Source organism: Metschnikowia bicuspidata, assembly GCF_001664035.1.
Source record: "Metschnikowia bicuspidata var. bicuspidata NRRL YB-4993 chromosome Unknown METBIscaffold_9, whole genome shotgun sequence".
NCBI lineage: Eukaryota > Fungi > Ascomycota > Pichiomycetes > Serinales > Metschnikowiaceae > Metschnikowia > Metschnikowia bicuspidata.
This window is the reverse complement of record NW_017387739.1, coordinates 197,485-215,318: the sequence shown is the minus strand read 5'-3', so window position 1 is coordinate 215,318 and position 17,834 is coordinate 197,485. Positions and strand designations below refer to the sequence as shown.

Here is a 17,834-nt window from a genome sequence, read left to right as displayed (position 1 = left end):
CGCGAAAACAAGATACAGGTTGACTATGTTTCTACTAAAGATAACATCGCTGACATGTTTACGAAATCTCTCGCGCCCGATACACTTTTTGAAGCTCATTAAACTCAGTGGAATGAACGTCCATGATTAGGGGGAATGTGAGAACTAGACGCTTAGCCCTAATTAATCATGTGACAAATGAGACATTAAAGTTCGCACCACTTACCCGGAACCAAATAGCACGACGAGTATATGAAGGGAAGAGAATTCCCTCTAGAGATCTTTTTAGAAGGTCAGTTGACACAAAAGTGGTTTTAGTTTTTCCTAAATAAAGGTTTATTTCCACACGCTAGTACATCATGTCGAATCCGATATCTCAACTGTACCAGTTGGGAACCACTTGTGGACAGGACATTGAGTTGGAATATCCTGTACTCAAGCAGAAATACAAACAAAATGCATCGGGCCTGCGAACAAGGCGTCTTTCAGAAATCTCTTTCTTCCTGGAAATTCGTTTTTTTTAATCTTGCGCAAGCCAATTGAAAAAAAGCACGACATGGAAGAACGTGCTGCATTAAACAGCCTTTCAGACGAAGTTGCCGCTGATTCTAGGGCTGCTGTACCCACTGGCTCAAACATCATGGGCTCAGTAGAAAGCGATATGCCTGATCTACGTAAAGCACTGACAACGGTGGAACCAGGGGCTGCAAACACAAAACTGGAAAAGGACACAAAAAGTGACGTTTTGAACTCGCCCGGAAATACGCAGATAGGTATTCGTGAGTCTGGCGCCACGGATAGCGGTGGGCTAGATACCCAGTCACATAACCATGGCTCGGAAGACAGAAGAAAAAGCGAAGAGGAAACGGGACCATTTCAAGAAAACAATGCAAGTGACTCAAAAGCAAAAGAAGATGCCCTTTTCACGCCCGCATCACCGGCCGTTCTGGTAGGCTCCAAAGACTGGGGACTGGAAAACGCGGAAGGCCCGACAGAACAGGCATTCCTGGTTCAGGGGGAAGCACAGAAACAGGCACCAGGCGGTGACTGCGAGCCGCTGCAGGAGCCATCTGAAGAGGAGGCCAACCCCGTGCTTGCGCAGTATATGGCGGCATGCCAAAACGGCGATCTAGCCGTGGTCACAGATCTCATATCGCTGGGTAAGGTGCGTGCACAAGACACCTTCAGCGAGGGCGTGACCGGGCTCCACTGGGCGGCAATCAATAACCGGCTTCAGGTAGTCAAGTTCTTGGTGGAAAACCCGTACAGCAGATCGGACCCCAACGCTTTGGGTGGTACTTTGGCTGCCAGTCCTTTGCACTGGGCCTGCCGAAACGGCCTCGTGTATGTGGTGGACTACTTTCTCTCGCACACAAACGCAGACCCTACACTCACGGATTCGCAGAAGTACAACGTGCTCCATTTGGCAGTGCACAGCTCGAACATCATGCTTGTGGTGTACATTCTCTTGAAGTGTGTGATGATTGACAAGTCCATCTACATCGACGAGCCGGAAAACATCCAGTGCACGGCGTTGCACTGGGCCGCATACCAGGGCGACATCCTCACCGTAAATGCTTTGCTCAAGTATGGTGCTGACGTGCTGAAAATCGACCAGTCCCAGATGACCCCGCTCCACTGGGCGTTCATGCGTGGCTACAAGTCTGTGTTGGCCACGTTGCTCGATGCTGGCTCGGACATTTTTTATGTGAACGACAAAAACAGAGACTCGTTCGGCGTGGCCGAGGACATGAACTGCGGCGCCACGTGGTCCCAGATCTTGAAGGAGGCAGACCGCAACCCCAAGAAGGAATGGGCATTGAACACCCACGCCGTCTCGCCGAAAACAGCAAAAATCGTCACCTTTCTCACGCCCTATATGACTCTCCCGCTTGTTTTCCATATGTGTTCATTCAATGCGGGTTATGCCATCCCAAAGTTGTTCTTCAGTGCGCTTGTCTTTGCCGCTTCCATTTTCTTCTTGTTAAAACTCGTCATCCCTGTCTATCTTCGCAAGGATAAAGCTCTTTTCCAAACCCCCTACTTAGCAGGCTTGTTCTCGGCCACGGCCACGTGGGCCATTGTCACCTGGTTTTTTGTTGAGTTACCCAAGCTATGGCTCCGGTCGTTTTTCACCAATGTGGTTTTTACGATGGCCAGTGCGGCATTCATTTACTGCTTCTTCAAAGCCATGACTATCAATCCAGGTGTGGTGCCTGTTCCCTCGGACCCCAGGGTAATTTTTAACGATATCAAGGAGCTTGTTTCCTTGGGCCATTTTGATACCGAGCATTTCTGTGTCAACACGTTCACGCGCAGGCCTCTACGCTCGAAATACTCTCACACGAGTAATACGTTGGTGGCCAGGTTCGATCATTACTGTCCATGGGTGTATAACGACATTGGCGTGCGGAACCACAAATTATTCATTACGTTTGTATATTGTTTGAGCGCAGCTGTCGTTCTCTTTTCTGTACTCACAGTCGAGTACTTCGAAGTCTACGCCGAAGAAGCGGGCTACACCAGTGATTTCGAGGATTCTTGTTTATTCCTTTCCGAGGAAATGTGCGTGGCTTATATGAACAAACCGTTCATATTCAACTTGATGATATGGTGCTGGATGCAAGGCATATGGATTGCGTTCCTATGTGTTGTGCAAACCTTCCAGATTGGCAAAGGCCTCACTACATGGGAGTTCAGCTCCTTAGACAAGAGAATGTCGAATCCAGCCTTCAACCACTCAACTGTGCCAGGAGACTTCCAAGGACCCAATGGTGCACAATCTAACGCAGGCAACTCCGCCAATCATGGTCACAAACATCAAAGTGGCCTTGGGACCTGTATGAAATTGCTTGGTATCGACCAATTTACAATGGCTCTAAGGGCAGGTCTGCTCCTGTTGCTCAAAAAATCAACCCATACAGACAGCTACACGTCGATTGAGAGTTTCGACATACCCACTGATTTTGGCTGGAAACAAAACTGGCTCGATTTCTGGTTCATTGGGGATATCAAATGGAGAAATGTTTTCTTCTTGCCTATTGAGGGTGAGAACAACTTGAATGGTCAAGTCGTGGACTATTACAAGTTGTATGAGTTCCCACCAAAGGCCACTGGTGCCCAGGCTGTTTAAATAGAGATCAATAGACCGAACTTAAATCAACAGATGAAAGCATAGTACATCACATCCTTGTCTGAAACAGAAAGAAATATACCAAAGATTGGTAAAGACGCTGAGCGTGACAGAGAAAAAAAGGACAATGTATCAACAATGTCTCCCATTGACCTTCATAAATGGTCATAAGAGTTGCGTAAATAAATTTACAGTGGTCGACATCACAACAAAAGGTTACTATAGTCACCAATACCTTCACAAAGAATAGAGCTTAAAGCCAAATTCCAATAAAAGATATTGCGTAACTTGTCAGACTGCCGCTTGTGCCCACCCTCAATTGAGTCTTCCGAAGAAGCATTCAAGAGAGGGTCAAGATCATCGCTCCTCTTGACGACGCACAATCACGAAGAAAGGCGCCTAGTAAAAGGCAAACAAATTGTAGATGACCAGACCGCAAAGGATCGTGGACAAGCTAAATCGGTTCTCACTTTGAGGGCGCAAGGGTATCTTACTCATCAACCAAGTTGGATTCAGTGGCTCTTTAGAAGAGTCATTGTGGAACGTGACCTATAGAAATGATCCTATGAAGTACGTCGACAAAGAAAAAAAGAAAAACCAGTAAGGGCGGAGCGATGTACCCGTTTATATACCCCAGCGATGGGCTTTGGCCGGGTAACCCCTAAAATGCTGATGAGCTTGGGCTCGCTCGCACACCGGCGACAACCCCAGATCTTACGACACCCGTACCTTCAGTATAGTGCGAGAGCACTAGGTTCTATATACGGCTTTGTTAGGGCTAAACGACATTGATAGTGCCAAAATATTAGCTTCGTGATCTGGCTATTTTCTCAAATCAACTACCGTTTCTATATTTAAACTGAACTTGAGAGCCAAAAAGTAGTTATAGAAGAAAAGGTTTCCTTATTCGCGGTTGCGCCACCATCCCAATGTTTAAGCTACCGAGCAATGCGTTTGCAAATGTGAAGTGTCCAAGTCTCGAGCAAACCGGGTGTTGCAATATCCCGAATTGCTTTTTTCGCCATGATCTGGCCAAGAGGGCGTTGGAAAAAACCGAAGAAAGCCATAAACGGGCAAAATCAGATGCCTCCATAGCTTCAGCAAACGTGACTTCCCAATCCACATTGCGTAATCCAAACCCGCAAAAGCCAGTTTCTGAGGATGTCAAACAACTTGAGCCTGTAAGGAAAGACATCCTGTTTGTGCTTCCGAAAGAATTGCATTCCGAAGTGTTGATTCCACGTATCGAAAGATCGGAAAATGCCAAAGCAATTGCAAGACTCATGCACAGCACCAAGTCCACCCCCACGCCCAACCGCCTGGCGGTAGAAAAAGAATTCAAAATCGCAAGCGAATGTGTCAATTTGGGAGATTACCGGAAAAGAATCAATACCTTTTTGGGAGTCAAGCACGACCATAGCCATGCCACGGATCCCAAACATATATTCCCCCTTGACGTGAACCATTCGCCTGCTCTTCTCCCCGTGCGCCGTAAGTTTATCCAGCTTTTTGTAGATGCCATCAAAACGCAAAATCCCTCGATGGAAACACCCGTTTGGGCGGCAATCGAGGAGGAGTTCAAGGTCGCCAGCTCCAACTCCAGCTCCACTTACAGCTGGGCCGTCAAGCGAAAACTCTACGAGATGAACCACCCAGAAAAATTAAAAAAACCTGCTTCTCGAGTACCATCCAGGGATGAGTATCTTCGAGAATTGCGCAACTTGTGTATTCCACGGGAGAAACTCAAGAAATGGGGGTTCATCATGGATATACCGGCTGCAATCGATGCTCCAGAACCCGTGCGCCACTGCAATAGGTGTAAGATGGAGTTCAAACTCGAAGAGTCCTCCAAGGCAGTAGACTGCAGGTATCACCAGGGCCGTTTGATCAAGAACGACCACAAGGTCCGTGTATATCTGTGCTGTGGAGGAGTGTTTGGAGAGACAGATACGGAACCCTGTACCAAAGGTGAGCACCACGTGTTCTACTGGACTAGTCCCGAGGAAATGCATCATTTTCTTCCCTTCATCGAAACTAAGCACGCATGGGGAACGCGGAAGGGTAGTCTTGATGCTGTTGGAATCGACTGTGAGATGGGATTTACCACTCAAGGGTTTGAGCTTTTGAGAATCACAGCAATTGATTTTTCTTCGGGAGAGGAAGTCTTGGATATCCTCGTGCGGCCCAAAGGAAAAGTGCTCGATTTGAATACCCGGTGGTCTGGTGTGGCCGAAATTAAAGAGGAGGCACTTTCCTTCGAGGATCTGATCACCTTGTTAGGCGAGATTGTGGATGCCAATACGGTCATGATAGGCCACGGGTTGGAAAACGACATGAACGCTATGCGGCTAATCCACGAGAACATCGTCGACACGGCTGTGCTCTACCCAAAATATAAGACATCACCCACGTTTCGGTTCTCGCTCAAGCAGTTGAGTTTCCAATACTTGGGTCGTGCGATTCAAGCTGGCGAGCATGATAGTGGAGAAGACTCGTTGGCAGCGATTGACGTGACAAAGTACTTCATCAAGCAAGATCTTGAGCGCGCTTGGAATGGACATAGTTGAGAGGTGCTTAGAAAAAATCTACACTGCAAAGAAGTGTGTCTTCAAAGTCGTTGTATTAAGACTACTCGTATAGCTTTAGCCGTGGGTTTTTTGTGTTGGCAACTGTTTTCTTACAGCTGGCAGTCTTGCCTGACTGACAGTAAAAGATTCCAGACAAGGGAATGTGCACCACGGCTTTCGCCGCCTCGAAGACTGTCAGAAATTCAGGATTGAGCTTGTTGAATGTGCACTGCTCGGGCACCGTGACCAGCACTTGCAAATTTACCTGCAAGACTTTCTCTTGGAAAATCACTTGCATCAACTGGTGGTAGCCCGACTCACACTGCAAGTCATAGTTGAGATCGGTGAAGTCGTAGAAGTGGAAGTCGAAATCTGGAAGGTCTTTGATATACGTCTCGGATTTTTGAAGCAACTCGCTCGAGAGTCGATTCAAAGTCCCGTGCACAGAAACGTGGAAACTGGGCGATGGCTCCACCACCTCAGCAAAGCGTGTGTTCAAATTCAAACTACAGGGGGATGCGGGGTACTCGTGGTGCACCAAGGAAAATGATTTGATGAAGTAGCGGATGTTGGACTTTTCGACGCAGTAGGGATCGCTTGTATACTGTAAGGCAATGCTGCCAAAGTTCAGGATGTAATGTTGGTTGGCGTTATCACGGAGGTTATATGCTTCTGAGTAGAATCCATAGAGCATGGTACTGACCAATTTGGCGTCGTGGGTTTTCGTCGATACCTTATGGATCGGCTTCTGTGCAACAAGAAGCCCGTGAGCGAGTGAGACGAGAAACAAGATTATCCATAGCATATTGAGCAAAAAAGAGCCGGTGTTGTCAAAAACATGTACGAAAAGATGAAGGGCCCATGCGCAAAGTGAGTGCGGAAATGGGTGCAAACTAAAGCTATCGCTGAGGGCTGGGCCAGAAGTGCAACTCAGCAAGGAACGTGTATTTCGTAGGGTTTATTATTGATTTGGGTGCTAAGGGGGGCGGAAATTTATTTCTCATCATTCATTTCCACCCGAAAAATTCGATTACATGAATGTATGTCTGAGTTGAGCATGCACGCAGCTAGTTCTTTCATTTCCTTACCGTTTTTGGAAGAACTTTGGCCAATTCAGTGTCGAAATTAACCCTCCTTTTTCAAATTTAAAATAAAGGCTCACGTATTATATACTCTGGTTAATATGTGTGTGAACGAGCGGATTCTATTAACTTTTTTAATTTTTAGAAAAATTGTCAAATTTTTAAAAAACAATAACACGTACGAAGCGCAATTTTAAATAATCTTCATTGGTCTAAAAGGCATAGATAAACATTCCAGAATATGATAAAATTATCTATAAAATGGTTTGAGAATCTGCCAAAGTATTCGCCAAACGAAGCAGTGTGTGTGTATGTAGACAGTTGGGAAAATCAAATATGAACGTATCAGTTTTCCTTTTGAAAGCTTGATCAATCGGTCAGACATATTCCAATAGACAAAAAGACAAGAATCCGCAAAGAGAACAAGGGTTATATATAAAAATTGGTTAACTGCTGCACACCTTGATACTAGCTGTGTATATTCTACACCGATATCATCTAATTTGTATGAAGCAAATTACATTGACCGACAAGTCTCGAAGTGAGAGACTTGTGAAAAAAGAAAAAAAAAAGGTTTTCGCGAACCTTTGAGCTTTTTTCAATCATGACAGTGCTCATACGCTTCAGAATGTGTGGCCAAATCAACTCCATCATGGACTGGGCAATATAAGCTTCAAGCGTATTCCCAACACTGCAACCACCGAAGAAGAGATCACCAGTTATCAAAATTTAAGGAAACACAATATATTACGTGAAGAGTATTGCAACTTATTTATAGTCCCGCGCCTAGTAAATTGTAAAGAATGTACCAATTTTTGATACGGGCATATCAGAGTGGTTGTTGGAGACGCGAACTTTCGCCTATTGTCTCATGCCAGCCCCAGCCCCAATAATTCAGTCAGTGTACATACCTGCAACATGGAGGATTCTCAGGATTGTATCAGCCCGTTGGGTTTGCGGCTCATTTTCCTTGCATTTTTGTGTTTAGATTTCGATTTCAAAGAAACTAGACGCGTGTCGTGATACCAGATCTGACTTCATAGCCCGAAACGCGATTCGAGACGCGGTGCCGGGGACACGCGTGTTATGAGCCATGGCCCAAATTACAAGATGCAAATCTTTGCCCCACGAGCTTCCTACTCTCATTTCTATTTGACAACTCTAGACTTTACTCTTTAGCCTGTAATATACCCGTTTGCACAACAGATTGTTTGAAAAAGGGCTCACACTTTATATTCCTACTGAAGTCTACGGCTAGATAGACCTTGACTCCAGCTCACTAAATCTTGCTCTTTTGCGCTGGAAATGTCGAAAGTCACACCGAATAAAAAGACACAGAGTCTCAAAGGCGCCAGCTCGTCTAGCAAAAAACAGCTGTCGTTGATGTCGTTTTTCAAACCCGCAGGCGGAAAGCCCGAACACTCTCTAAGTTCCTCGCCCTTGAAGGCAAAGTCAGTCCACCCAGCAAGTGACAACAAAGAAAATCGTGCACCTTTGATGGAAAACACCATAGAACCAACATCTGAGTCTGATGTGGGGCCAACCAAGCAGTACGAAAAAAGAACCGATATGCGCTCCTCTCCCGTAAAGCCATCTAGGCCAGTGGAGAAAACGGCAAAGGCTACCGAGCTGCCCCATTTGGAAACGCCCGAAACCACGTTTTCGGCCTCAATAGACGCTACCGAGGCAGAAATCAGAAAGCCCTTGAAAGAATCTGTTGGGACAATCAGCCTGAATAACGAAACAAATGACTCTGCAGATGCGGTCCAGACGGCCATTTCAGCAGCAACACCCCGGACGCCAGTGTCCGTGTCCAAAAGGGGAAGAAAAAAGAACAATGTGTCATACACAGAATCGGATGTGTCGGACTCAGAGGAGGTGTCTGTGTTTCGGAAACGAAGACGGGTAGTGGACAGCGAGGATGAGGACGAGGATGAGTTTACGCCCGACGCTGAACACGAAGATGAAGACGAGCACATGAGCGATTTTGTGGTTGACGAAAGCGACCATAGTGTTGCTGAGGAAGATGCTCAGGATTCTGAGGATGAACCTATTGCCAAGAAGAAGCCGTCCAAAAAGTCAGCATCATCGCTGTCCACACCAGTTTCCGGCTCGTCGAGACCAGCGTCTGGAGGGTCCTCTTTGGGCCTGAAGTTTACAGCAGGCTCCAACTATGTAGCCAGTTCACCTGCGAACATTTCCAAGTCGATCGTGAAACCTTCATCTACCAAGAAATCTTTCGAGAAAGAAAACGAAGAGAGATACCATTGGCTTGTCAACATCAAGGATGCAGAGAAACGTCCTGTTACCGACCCTGAGTACGACTCCCGCACGCTTTTTATCCCGCTGTCTGCGTGGGCGAAATTCACTGCTTTTGAGAAGCAGTACTGGGAGATCAAGAGCAAGATGTGGGACACGGTGGTGTTTTTCAAGAAGGGCAAATTCTACGAGTTGTACGAGAACGATGCCATGATTGCAAACACAAAGTTCGACCTCAAGATTGCGGGTGGTGGGCGTGCCAACATGAAGCTTGCGGGCGTTCCTGAAATGTCTTTCGAATACTGGGCCAAGGAGTTTATCAGTCTTGGATACAAGGTGGCGAAAGTCGACCAAAAAGAAAGCATGCTAGCCAAGGAAATGCGTGGGGGCGGCAGCAAAGAGGAGAAAATCATCAAGAGAGAATTGACCGGCGTCTTGACCGGAGGAACCTTGACTGACATGGACATGATAAAAGACGACATGTCCACTTTCTGTATGGCCATCAAGGAATCCACCAGCACAGATGGCAAGAAGGTTTTCGGCGTATGCTTTGTCGACACAGCCACATCCGAATTGAACTTTATCGAGTTGGTGGATGATGACGAGTGCACCAAGCTTGACACATTGATCACGCAAATCAGGCCCAAGGAGGTGTTGTGCGAGAAACACAACTTGTGCTCTTCTGCCATAAAGGTAATCAAGTACAATGCTCACAGCTCCCATCAGATCTGGAACTTCTTGAATCCATACTCGGAATTTTGGGACTACGACACGACGCTTGAGAAGTTGGTTGAGAGCAGGTACTACGAGGCTGTTGACCTCGATGATTACACAAACTACCCCAGTATCTTGCTCAAATTCAAGGACGATCACCACACTGCCTTCTCTGCCTTTGGTGCTCTCTTGTACTACTTGAAGTCGCTCAAGCTCGATGAAAGTATCATGACGTTAAAAAACATGAAGGAATACCAAATTTCTAAAAGTTCTGCGTCCCACATGCTTTTGGACGGCATCACTTTGAACAACCTCGAGATTCTTAACAACAACTTCGACGGTGGCGAAAAAGGCACCTTGTTCAAATTGCTCAATAGGGCAATCACGCCTTTCGGCAAGCGGATGATGAAACAATGGGTGCTTTATCCGTTGATGGACGTTGGACAAATAAACTTACGCTATGACGCAGTGGACTTCCTCATGAACAATGAGCCCGAGTTGCGTGTCGCTTTAGAGTCGGCCCTCAACAAATTGCCAGATTTGGAAAGATTGATTGCAAGAGTTCACAGCAACTCTCTTCGCTTCAAAGACTTTTTGAAAGTCGTGGAAGGGTTCGAGACAGTCTCGAAAGTCTTCAAGACTATGCTGTCGTACGATTTACTGCTGGCAGGAGTCATGAGCTCATTTGTTTCTCGTTTCCCTTCTGATCTTCATGCCATAATTGCATCTTGGGAGGATGCTTTTGATCGCGAGGAAGCCCTCAATAATATAGTGGTACCTGCAGAAGGTGTTGATGATGATTTTGACGAGTCCACGGGTATCATTAAACGCTTGGAGTCAGAGTTAAACGACCACTTGAGGACTTATAAGAAGCAGTTCAAGTCACATGAGATTTGTTACCGAGACTCGGGCAAAGAGCTCTTCTTGATTGAAATGCCAATCAAAATCAAGAACGTTCCAAAGGACTGGCAGCAGATGGCTGCAACATCGAAAGTCAAAAGATACTGGTCTCCCGAGGTCAAGAAACTCGTTCGAGAGCTCATGGAACAAAAGGAGCTCCACAAGGTGGTCTGTGAAAATATCCGGTCCAAACTTTACCAACGTTTTGACGTAAATTACAAGACATGGGTGTCAGTGCTCAAGTCTGTGGGGTACTTGGACTGCCTTATCGCGTTGACAAAGACTTCGGAAACAATCGGCTTTCCCTCATGCAGACCCAGGTTCACCGACTCGGAACAAGGCTCTTTGTCATTTGAGGAGTTGAGACACCCTTGCTTTGTTGGCAGCTCGGAGTTCATTCCCAATGATATACATTTAGGCAATGGCAATGCCAACTTCGGGCTCTTGACCGGAGCTAACGCTGCAGGGAAATCAACCTTGATGAGAACGACAGCGTTGGCAGTCATTTTGAGTCAGATCGGCTGTTACTTGCCAGCACGTGAAGCAGAGATCACACCCGTGGACAAAATTATGACCAGATTGGGTGCCAATGATAACATCATCCAAGGGAAATCCACGTTTTTTGTCGAGCTTTCGGAAACAAAGAAGATATTAAGTAACGCTACGCAACGGTCTCTTGTTATCCTTGACGAATTGGGAAGGGGCGGCTCGTCGAGTGACGGCTACGCCATTGCTGAAGCAGTGTTGCATCACCTCGCTTCACACGTGCAGCCACTCGGCTTTTTCGCCACGCACTATGGTAGTTTGGGGCTTTCATTTGTCAACCACCCAAAAATCAAGGCGTTGAGAATGGGCATTGTTGTGGACAACTCGTCGAGGAACATCACATTCCTATACAAGCTCGAAGAAGGCACTGCGCCTGGCTCGTTCGGAATGAACGTTGCGGCAATGTGTGGGATCTCGGCGGATATTGTCGACCGTGCCGAAATCGCTGCTAAGGAATACGAACAGACATCGAAGTTGAAGCAGGAACACGACAAACAACATGCCAACCAATTAAGTTTGGGTCTACAGAGTGATTTTGTGTGGCTCTACCAAAGGCCTACCGAGCTCGAAAAAGACATATTGAAGTACGAGGAGCAAGAAAAGCAGAGCGCTTTGACCAGCATGTTCAGCATGATCGAATCGCTTTGAGGAGTAATGTGACTGGCCAAAAATCTAGCGTGCGCGGATTTTCGGAATCTCTGGTGCCTCACAATCGCGTGAGACATGAGCAATATTAGTTCCCATATCTTAATACACTGGAGCAGAACTTCCAAGCTATCAACAATTTGCTAGAACCACGTATAAAAATGTTTTCGACCTCAGCAAAAAGCGCTGTGAATGTGATTCTTTTTTCTGTCGCCTTTGGAGGCGGAGTCATGCACTCCTTTATTGTCTCGCCTATTGCTTTCAAGCATTTGCCTCGAGAGGAGTTTGGCAAGTTGCAACATCAGGTGCTTCCTCTTTATCTCTTGAGCCAGGCAGCCGCCCCTGTTTTGTTGAGCTTGACTACCCCGCTCGGATCGAAATTTGCCACTCCCGTCTTGGCTGCATCAGCAGTGGCAGGTGCCTTAAATTACTTCTGGGTGTTGCCTCGCTGTAACCAAATTAAGGCAGAGAAAAAGAAGTTGGTTGATGCAAAAAGACACGAACAGATCATTGACGGAAACACAGTGGAAACAGAGGAATTCAAGGCGTTGAGCAAGCAGTTCGGCAAGTTCCATGGAATCTCGTCTCTGCTCAACTTGCTTTCGTTGGTGACCCTCGGAGCATACGGCGTTGCCTTAGGCCGGCGTATCTTATAGGCTTGAAGCCATGTTCAACATGTGTGATGTCGGAACTCTAAGCTTTGTAAAAAATAAATTGCAAATATATACGTGACTGTACCGAACCCGTCTCCTCACATCGTGGCATCTTCGCTCAAGCCCGGAGACTAAAGACTCTAAAAACTCATTCATTCTTTTTTTCCGCAATAGCAGGCCCATCCACGGTACAATAAATTCTGGGGTGCACGACCTTTGCAAGAAAACCAATCGATACAATCATGGTACAAATCAAGGTGGCCAGGTAAAAAGCTAGCGTAGACATAGGGAGCTCAGGGTCAAGAACCCATTGCCTCATGATGTATGCATAGTTGAAAATGATGATGACAATGGCACAGAAAGAAGCAACACAAAACTTCAAGTCCTTTAAGCTGTCGTCATCAAGCCCAATAAGAGCTGGTATAGTCTTTTTAGTAGATTCTGATGACATTTTGTAGGCACGCTCAAGCGATCGGAAAGCAGGGATTCACTATGGCAGCTTGGCTTTAAGGTATGTCGGGATTAATCGTGGTAGATTTATACTCTAGACTCCTCATCATCATGAAGCTCAAAATTCCGACACCTTGCACTCGACGCGGCGATGCCCCATAGCGCGGGGAAAACGATTCACTGATCTCCGTTTTGTTTTCGTTTATGCAAGTACCCGTATGGGACATCGTCAACTTTAGTGTAGCTTGCTCCCATTATACGAGGATTTTCAAAAGTAAATGAAAGTGTCTTGATTTTAAGGTTAAATATTGAGACGCACAAACAGCCCTTGCGCCAAATGATTCTCCCATGCCTAGTACGACTGCTACTGGCCAAGAATCTATGCTGACCGTATGTCATCAGCTCACAAACGTCTATTTCCTCCAGGGACCCTTATGGAAAGATACTTCATGATAAGATTTTTGCTTCCTCGTCAATCAAATACTTTCGGATCTGTGACATGCTGCAACTGAGTCTTTTTAATATGATCACTTTGATATTCTGATCGTACAACATCTTCATCATCAACTCCCCAATTCGCAAGACATAAAGTGTCTTTTCCAAGTTGTAGGCGAAAGCATTACTGCGCTCATCGTGACGCCCATGTGTCTTTGGGGACGCATTTTCCAAGCGCATGTCATTAGTGTTGCCAGGCAAAAGAAGAAAAATATTGGCCATCTCGGCCTGAAGCTGGCGATTTTCGAATTGCAATCGCAAATGCTCTTCGAATTTTCCCAAAACATTGAGTAAGTTCAAAAACGTTTGATTGAGTTGCCAAGTCTCATTGAAGTTATGACCTTGGGCGGCTTGAGTGGCAGGATTATTTCTCTTCGCAACGTAGACAGCAAAAATAGAGTAAATCAAAAAGACGTGAAAAATCACTTGTGAGTTGATCGGTGAAGTGTCACAAGATATTACATCCAGGACCCTTAGTCCAAGAGACTTTTCAAAGGTTGACTCCGAGTTACCACTGCCCAATGAGTTTTTGTCAATTTTACTCGTGTAGCCGTCCGTTTGGAAATCATTTGCATTGCTTTTGCCATTCAAGCCAGACTCTTCAGTTTTGAACATCACCAATTTCGTAATAGCGATACAGTTATGAATAACTTTCAAGTAAGTAGTATCGCTAACAGATTCCATGTGATTCAAAAGCGCATGGTAATTTTTGTTGAGTATATCGTAATTTTTGAGCCAGCTCTGTTCTTTTACCATCCTGAAATCAATCAATGAGCAAATTTCCACAAAGTTGGCAATTAAGGCGTAATCATACTTTTCATTGCAGGACCTTCCCAGTGCCAAGTAATGAGTGTGGGGATTTCTTGAAGGTGAGTCGATGTAAAACGTAAGATGATTCAAGACAGAGCCAACATCCATGAAGTTATAGTCTTCATATTGCATGAATTCATATACTCCCTTAGCCAAACAGTTGAACCCGAATTTGCTCAAATTCAACAATTTGGAAGACAAAGATTTATCAGCATGATGCTGGCAAACACTTTTCAAGACTTCTTGGAACACAATGGTGTTTGATTCATTTTTCGCGAGGAAAAAATCAATATCCTGATGAACACCCATTGTTTGCAAGTAGTTAGAGAGTTCGTTGTAGCTGCTGAATCCCCACAAGAGCTCATCGTGCGTATTCGGGCAAGTCAAGGACCCCAACTCAGCAGCACTCAAGGTAAGCGGCACATTAAACATCATCAAGATGAAATTGGTGAGTTGATAAATCGTGAGCGCAGATCTGATCTGAGATTGCATGGCTATAGCGTGTTTGAACTTGACTTCGCTTTCGCTAGCGTAATTAAGGGCTTCACGTGCGGCATGCCAATCACCTCTCTTGGCGAAATTGTAGATAGTTTGATCCTGGCCGCTAATGGCAAAGAAGATTTCTTGATTGTTCTTGATAGAAGTCTTCACTAAGGAATTCAAAGCATTATGCTGTCGAATGACAATATGAATGTTGTTCTCGCTGTCTGAGAAGAGGCCATACAACACCGAAAGTGTAAGGGATTGTATAAGCCAGAGAGGGTTGGATTGCTGGCCCGAGGTTGAAGCCTTTTTCCCGGTCTTCCTGCTCTCCAAATAGATGTGGACTGTCCTGCGTGACGCCTCATACAACTGATCCAGATCAATTTTGTTGTTCGCTAGCAACGCGCCCAAAGTCGCAGCCAAAAGAGGAAGACATATGCGAGCGCTTTCATTTTGAGGATCCTCATCCGATGTCATGTCCATTATGTCAAACTCATTGAGTCTGGATGGATGGATGAACGGGAAATATGACAAGAACCTCTTGATGAATGTCCGCACGTAGAATTCCAATTTCTCATTGGTGGGGATGCATGGAGGCGGCACATCGCTGATGGGGTACTTATTTAAGGTGCGCTTGATCAAGTATCTCATGTTCCTGGTGAAGAGGGACGTCTTGCTGTGGCCATAGTCGAGGAAGTTAGCGTTTTCGAGTTGGTCTTCAATCGGCATACGGGACTCGTTCCCTAGGTGGGAGTTCTGTTGGTATTGTGGTTTTGCAAGGAGTTGAGGGTTCGCCGCGTGCATGTTGGAGGGCGATGCTGAAGCGTGGGAGGACATGGATTCCAACCCCGTGGAGGGAATCAGAGGGTTGTCTCCATAAAAGGAGTAGCCCCCCAAAAGCGTCTTTCCGCCATCGTTGAAGAACTGGTCAAGATCGTTGATGTCATCCAAGTGATTGAGGCTGAAATCCCCTTGATTGGCCATGTTTTCGGGCACAGACATGGTCTTCATCGAAAAGGGATGCAGGTTATCCAAGTCCATTAGGTCATCTTCCAACTCATGTCGTATTGGAAACAAAGACCGAGTCGTGCCTGGCTTTGGCGCGAGATTGCTGACGAAAGAGTCCGGGATATCGTAGAACGAGTACCCCGTGGCGTCGAACTCGTGGTTCACGCGCGGACTGCCATCTGGATTGGCCGGGTTGCCCGCAAAGCTGGAGCAGTGTGCCATGAATGGCGGATGGGCACTCGCAGGCTCGATGTTCCCCGTGGGGCTGCTGGAGCCAATGCTCTCGGAGTGCATCACGTTCTGCAGCATGCCGCCGCCGAACATGGCGGTGTGTTTCGGGAACTCATGCTCGAACGAGTACGCCTGGGTCTGCTCGTTGATCACGGGCTGCAGCTTGAGCGGAGACATGCCGGGAATGGCGCACAAGCTGTTGAGCCAGGAGTCCTCGTCGCTGGCGAACGACGGTAGGATCTGCGGCGTGGAGAACTCGACGTTTTCGGCGGTGCTGGACGTGTACAGCTGCGGCGGCACCATGGCGTAGTTGGGGCCCGACTGCGCGGAGAACGACGCGCGGCGGAACCCCGGCTTGCGCTTGTCGAAGAGCTGCTTCTTCAAGCCCGCGTCCTTGACCGAGCCCAGGCGCGACTTGCGCGGCGGCGGCCCTCCGGGCGAGCCCGGGGCGTCCTGGTGGCGGGCGGAAAAGGAGCCGTGGTTGAAGTTGATGGGCACCGGCACGCCGGTGCTGGGCTTGCGCGTGGCGGGGGCCAGGCCCGCGCCCGCGCCGGCGTCCTGGGCACCCAGCACGGACATGTGGGCTCTCGACAGCTTGCGGCGCATGCGGGCCACGGCGTCGTCGCAGCCCGCGTGGAGTTTCTGGGCGTGGCGCAAGAGCAAGTCGCGGCGCGAGAACTTGCGCTGGCACACGCCGCAGTCGAAGGGTCTTTCCTTGGTGTGGGAGCGCTCGTGGCGGCGCAAGTGCTCCAAGCGGGCAAACGCCCGGGTGCACATGGCGCACACGAAGAGCCGAGGCTTGCCCGACGGCGTGGTGCCCTGAGCAGTGAACTCCTTGGGCACCACGCCCTCGACCACAGAGGTCCTGTCGGCGGGGGGCTCGGGGCTGATTTCAAGCCGCGGCGGCGCGTTTGGCTGTCGCAGAAGGTCCATGGGGGCAGAGCGCTGGAGCAGGACAGGCGCGGCCATGTACCCTTGCAGAACAGGGGGCAGAGGGCCGTTTGTGTTAGCCGCCGGCACGGGGATGCGTGTTTTGCTGGGCGTCCGTGTGTCTGGCAGCCGCCGGGTGTTTGTGGGCACGGGCTGGCTAGTAGGGACGGAGTGCCACAAGCGGCAGGAAAAACGGCCGTCTATACGAGCGTGCAGTGTTCACCCGCAATCCAGGCAGAACACAGGAAGGCACGCAAGGCCGGGGACGGGGTGGCGGTCCAAACGTCTTTTGGATGGTCCGGCTGCTCGCAGAACGTGGCAGCTGTGGGGGGAATAAATAGTGGGCGGGACCCAGACCAGGTTTCTTAGTAAGACAAGACCCGCACCTGGCGCTCCAGAAAATAGGGCCGGAAGCGTACAGAGGAAACGGGGGTTGGGGAAAGGGGGGACAAGCGGGTGGCGCCGGGAACAGGGGCTGGACCGGCACTGTGCTTGAGGCTCGCTGAGGCACGCTTTTACTGGAGGGGTGCTGGTGTGGAGCGGGAGACTTTTTGCTGGGGCAAGGCGCTCGATGTTGGCGGGGAAAAAAAGAGCGGGCGGAAGCGCGCAGTGTTTTCCGCGGGCGCGGGCAGGAATAATGTGGGGGAGCGAGGGCTGCGGTGACGTATCTGGTGGGTCGATGGACGAGAGGACCAGCGGCGCCACGTTGGGCGAGAAAAGGCAGACAAGAAAGACAGACAATGGAGAGATCAATGAACGAAAATAGAGACATGAAGGACAGAAAATAGAGACATGAAGGACAAAATAAAGACATGAAGGACAGAAAAAAGACATGAAGGACAGAAAAAAGACAAAAAAAAAACCAATCAAGTCAAAGAAAGTCAAATATTCAGGATATGGAGCGACGGCGCCGGGACTCTGGCGTGTGCTGTCTGAAGCGGCGGGCAAG

General features: G+C 47.9%; 8 protein-coding genes across 8 annotated transcripts; 4 read left to right on the top strand and 4 right to left on the bottom strand.

Annotated features, from left to right (window-relative positions):
* The first annotated feature begins 352 nt into the window (after window positions 1–352).
* Window positions 353–3,177, top strand: AKR1 (palmitoyltransferase). The gene has a single exon (XM_018856396.1). It carries the CDS (start codon window positions 536–538, stop codon window positions 3,110–3,112), a length of 2,577 nt encoding a protein of 858 aa, XP_018709420.1. The 5' UTR covers window positions 353–535; the 3' UTR covers window positions 3,113–3,177.
* Window positions 3,178–4,041: 864 nt separating this feature from the next.
* Window positions 4,042–5,679, top strand: REX3 (RNA exonuclease; the record flags this gene model as incomplete). Its single annotated transcript, XM_018858226.1, has 2 exons — window positions 4,042–4,218; window positions 4,291–5,679. The coding sequence occupies 2 exons, from the start codon at window positions 4,042–4,044 to the stop codon at window positions 5,677–5,679; spliced, it is 1,566 nt and encodes a 521-aa protein (XP_018709419.1).
* Window positions 5,680–5,740: 61 nt separating this feature from the next.
* On the bottom strand, window positions 5,741–6,484 carry METBIDRAFT_47901 (uncharacterized protein; the record flags this gene model as incomplete). The annotated part of the gene is made up of 1 exon (XM_018858236.1): window positions 5,741–6,484. One exon carries the CDS (start codon window positions 6,482–6,484, stop codon window positions 5,741–5,743), a length of 744 nt encoding a protein of 247 aa, XP_018709418.1.
* A 1,846-nt stretch (window positions 6,485–8,330) lies between these two features.
* Window positions 8,331–11,828, top strand: MSH6 (mismatch repair ATPase; the record flags this gene model as incomplete). The annotated part of the gene is made up of 1 exon (XM_018858222.1): window positions 8,331–11,828. The coding sequence occupies one exon, from the start codon at window positions 8,331–8,333 to the stop codon at window positions 11,826–11,828; it is 3,498 nt and encodes a 1,165-aa protein (XP_018709417.1).
* A 79-nt stretch (window positions 11,829–11,907) lies between these two features.
* Window positions 11,908–12,553, top strand: METBIDRAFT_226840 (uncharacterized protein). The gene has a single exon (XM_018855188.1). It carries the CDS (start codon window positions 11,987–11,989, stop codon window positions 12,479–12,481), a length of 495 nt encoding a protein of 164 aa, XP_018709416.1. The 5' UTR covers window positions 11,908–11,986; the 3' UTR covers window positions 12,482–12,553.
* Window positions 12,228–13,152, bottom strand: METBIDRAFT_226803 (uncharacterized protein). The gene has a single exon (XM_018855185.1). The coding sequence runs from the start codon at window positions 12,927–12,929 to the stop codon at window positions 12,627–12,629; it is 303 nt and encodes a 100-aa protein (XP_018709415.1). The 5' UTR covers window positions 12,930–13,152; the 3' UTR covers window positions 12,228–12,626.
* On the bottom strand, window positions 13,153–17,014 carry ADR1 (DNA-binding transcription factor). The gene has a single exon (XM_018855186.1). The coding sequence runs from the start codon at window positions 16,922–16,924 to the stop codon at window positions 13,376–13,378; it is 3,549 nt and encodes a 1,182-aa protein (XP_018709414.1). The 5' UTR covers window positions 16,925–17,014; the 3' UTR covers window positions 13,153–13,375.
* On the bottom strand, window positions 17,015–17,806 carry METBIDRAFT_226805 (uncharacterized protein). Its single transcript, XM_018855187.1, has one exon. The coding sequence runs from the start codon at window positions 17,717–17,719 to the stop codon at window positions 17,105–17,107; it is 615 nt and encodes a 204-aa protein (XP_018709413.1). The 5' UTR covers window positions 17,720–17,806; the 3' UTR covers window positions 17,015–17,104.
* Window positions 17,807–17,834: the final 28 nt, after the last annotated feature.